Source organism: Olea europaea, chromosome 21 (assembly GCF_002742605.1).
Source record: "Olea europaea var. sylvestris chromosome 21, O_europaea_v1, whole genome shotgun sequence".
Taxonomy (NCBI): domain Eukaryota; kingdom Viridiplantae; phylum Streptophyta; class Magnoliopsida; order Lamiales; family Oleaceae; genus Olea; species Olea europaea.
In genome coordinates, this window is record NC_036257.1 from 2,633,784 (window position 1) to 2,637,881 (window position 4,098).

Sequence of the window (4,098 nt, forward strand, 5' to 3'; positions counted from 1 at the left end):
TTTCACATTTTCTCATGCCCAAAATTTCTTTCTCCACATCCCCTCAACACAAGAAATAAGAACGGTAGCCCCCCTGGGCATAGGTCAGTGGTGCAAAGGATAGGAGTGAGGTTATCTCACGCCTTGCTGATAGCCGCAGTGTGGGGGTTCGATTCCTAAGACATGGAATTTGACTCATTGTAGGCGCAATGTATAGACAGCTATTGTTCCCTAACCTGTTGAGGCACATCCTGTAATTTACCTCCCTCACAAAGATCTAAGGACGGGACAGTGAAGGCCCTCAAGATTGGAGTTCAACCTTTAAAAAATAAGAATGGTAAAACCACATTTTGTGGCGTAATAATTTGTAAATACATAATCTAAATATTGGCACATCTACTATTGATAGCTAACCATGGATAATTTTATGACTTTCTTCACCCAAATTATGAAAAAGGAAAGATTAGATCTAGACTCCCAACCATTCACTAGCATGGTTTTGGCTTCTTCATCTTCAGAAGTGAATCTCTAGATTCCAGCTTAATTAAATGTGTGAATATTGATCTCTACATGACAAAAATAATCAATGTGAATCTCAATAATTGTATGTGACTTTCCTATTACTTAAAAATCGAACATTACGTGATTTCGTAATTATTCTCTTCAACTTTGAGTCCCATGAAAGTCGTGCAATTTAAGTTCACATTGACAATTTCAATCACGTGATATTAAAATTTGAATTGGCTGAGATCCAATACCACATTAATTCGAAAGGCTAGAAAGTCAAACTTAATTTTCCTAGTAAAAAATCAGAAATAAATTTTCTCTATTTTTCTTTCTCATTTTCACATACCAAACACACCCTTAATTTATTTATAACAATGTTTTGTTTTTCCATATACACTCAACACAAGAAACAAGCCTCTCTTTCATAACCCCACTTTCCCTCGATACCTCCAAAAAGCCTATAACATTTTTCCTTCTTTTCATCACATGACTCTCTTCTCTCTCTCTCTCATATAATTCAATTGATCTTCACGAACGAGAAATAGAGAGAGAATTGATGAATCCATTCATAATCCAAATTCCAAAATCCTCCAAAATGTTCCTCTGACATTCTTATCAGAGGTTGTTTTGTCAATTTCTCCCTCGGATCACTTTTGATTCTCTCTACTGCACTTTCCCTACTGTTTTTGTCCAGTTTCGTCCACCGATCATGCTCCACAGTTGTAATCTACCAGCCCCTCTTCTACCACACAATAACAAACCCAATAATTCTTCATCTTCTTCTGCCATGAATTCCGGAAAACGCGCCACCGTTGACCTTGCCTCCGAAGCCGAGGATTCCGTCAAACGCCGCCGATCCCAGCTCCCTGCTGCCGTGGACCTTTCTGTTTCCGGCGAAAAGGAACATGAGTACGAGGAGGAGCAGTTAGGGGCTTCTATTATTGAACAAGAGGATTCAACTGGGCTTCGCCTTCTGGGTCTGCTTTTACAATGTGCAGAGTGTGTTGCGATGGACAACCTCGACGACGCCGGCCAACTTCTGCCGGAGATAGCTGAGCTTTCTTCTCCCTTCGGCTCATCAGCCCAACGCGTCGGGGCGTATTTTGCCGACGCGTTGTCGTCTCGAATTATCAGCTCCTACTTGGGTACCTACTCGCCTCTCACCACACTCTACAAAACCCACCAACAAAAGCTCCTCAATGCCCTCCAAATCTACAATTCCATCACCCCTTTGATCAAATTTTCACATTTCACAGCCAATCAAGCCATCCAACAGGCATTGGATGGCGTAGATCATGTCCATGTAATCGACCTTGACATCATGCAGGGACTCCAGTGGCCTGGATTGTTTCACATCCTGGCTTCCAGATCCCGGAAAATCAAGTCGATTAGAATTACCGGGCTTGGACAGTCCATGGATCTTCTGAACTCAACTGGTCAAAGATTGGCAGAATTTGCCAGTGCCCTTAACATCCCTTTTCAGTTCCAGCCGCTGGAAGGGAAAATTGGGAGCGTAAAGGATCTTAATCAGCTCGGAATCAAGTTGGGCGAAACTGTAGTTGTTCACTGGATGCACCATTGCCTTTATGACATAACCGGTAGTGATGTGGTAACATTGAGGTTATTGAGTTTGTTGAGGCCGAAATTGATCACGATCGTTGAACAGGATTTGAGTCACGGGGGCAGTTTCCTAGGGAGATTCGTCGAGGCCTTGCATTATTATTCGGCATTGTTCGATGCTTTAGGGGATGGATTGGGTGCAGATAGCATAGAGAGGCATACGGTGGAGCAGCAGTTGTTTGGGTGTGAGATTAGGAACATTGTCGCGGTGGGTGGGCCCAAGCGCACGGGGGAAGTTAAGGTGGAAAGATGGGGGGACGAGTTGACTCGGGTAGGGTTCCGGCCAGTTTCCCTTGCGGGTAACCCAGCGGCCCAAGCTAGCTTGTTATTGGGGATGTTCCCATGGCAAGGGTATACATTAGTGGAGGAGAGTGGATGGTTGAAATTGGGATGGAAGGATTTGTCATTGTTGACTGCCTCGGCTTGGCAATTTTCTGACTAGGTTATTTTTACATCCCCATGTCCTCGATGTGGTGACATGAGGTGAAAAAAGGAAAGAGAGGGATGAGGTTTCTATTTATCACTTTATTGTGATATATCATGATGATCCGTTGTTGAGTTAGTCCGTGCCTAAAAAGGGCCTATAATGGGATCTAGAAATGACATCCGAAGTGAAGTTCTCTTGTTCACTTTTCTTTTCCTCTCGAATACAAATTATGATACGTTTTATTTGTTTATTTTGATATGTTATTCGTTTGTGGAATAAGTAGAAATGATTTGAAAACTCATCATCATTGGCTTTTAGGCTTAGATTTCAAGTCATTAGGCACATAAATCAATCATATCTCATATTATATATCCAAATTAAAAGGATTAAAACACCACTCAAGGGTTACGATAGATTTAGATAAAATTGCATATAACATTTCACAAATTTTGTTCCACCCAATATACCATACAAAATGTTGGCAATGGAAATCGGTTAACATCAAGTCTACTATCTAAAAGATTATCGAAGTAGATTCTACTGAAAACGTAAAGAACACAAGGGAGTATGCTTGGCCTTCCACAGAAAGATGGGGAAAAGATGAGTACAATGCCAAAGATTCTGAATAAAAAAGGATTTCAACTTGGACTTTTAAGTTTAGTTTTCTTGACCGTATAACAAAAGGGAATAATGTACGGGAAAGTTTCATCTTTATGTCACTAGATTTAAAAATATACTAAAATTTCTTACTTTTACTAATGATGCTAAAAAAGTCACTTTTTGGTTGAAATGTCCAATATATCGTAAATGATACTTTTTGGAGCATTTAATGCTCATTATGCTTGATTTGAATGCTCGTTAATGCTATGATACGATGATTTAATTTGTGTATTATAAACATTGGGTAATATGAATTTTTTAATCAAAAAAAGAAAGAGAGAGATTTTGAAAAATGATCATAAACATATTTCTTCTACCATTAACAAACTCTAATTTTTCTTACCATCTCCTCTATTCCTTTATCAAGAAAAAATTACTATTGGATTTATCGTCTATTTTAAGAGGTTAGCATGCTTGAAATTGTTTATATTTTTATCTTTTAACTTACTATTTTTGAAATGTTAAATACAATATGGTCATATCTATTTGAAATTATTATTCATTTATTTGTTTGGTTTTTAAATCTTTTCGAATAAAGCTACCAATATCCTCTATAAGATATTGTGATAGATTTCATATTTAATGAAGCATCGAGTTATTTATTTGTGAAGATATAGTCATAATGTAGTTAAGAATTGATGATCACCATTAATATTTTGAATAATTTATTCCAATCAATTCCAATAAATGGGTTAATGGATTGTCTCTTTAATGATTCACTGTGTAAATTAGTTGAGATGATTTCGTCATTACTAGTACAATATTGATAACCACACTTAATGATATGAAGAATTTGTTCTAATCACACACACACACACACATTACATTCTCCCATTCAGTTTCGATAATTCAAATGTCGAATTCGACATTTCGAAACAATCGGGATGGATATCTCAATTGTCGAA

At 38.1% G+C, this 4,098-nt stretch overlaps 1 protein-coding gene across 1 annotated transcript; it reads left to right on the plus strand.

Moving 5' to 3' along the window:
- Positions 1-876: 876 nt before the first annotated feature.
- LOC111370390 (scarecrow-like protein 23) lies at positions 877-2,783 on the plus strand. Its single transcript, XM_022992072.1, has one exon. The coding sequence runs from the start codon at positions 1,196-1,198 to the stop codon at positions 2,546-2,548; it is 1,353 nt and encodes a 450-aa protein (XP_022847840.1). The 5' UTR covers positions 877-1,195; the 3' UTR covers positions 2,549-2,783.
- The last annotated feature ends 1,315 nt before the right edge of the window (positions 2,784-4,098 follow it).

Bases quoted from the DNA above. Each gene is read 5' to 3' on its own strand.
- LOC111370390 (XM_022992072.1), top strand. From the start codon at position 1,196: ATGCTCCACAGTTGTAATCTACCAGCCCCTCTTCTACCACACAATAAC.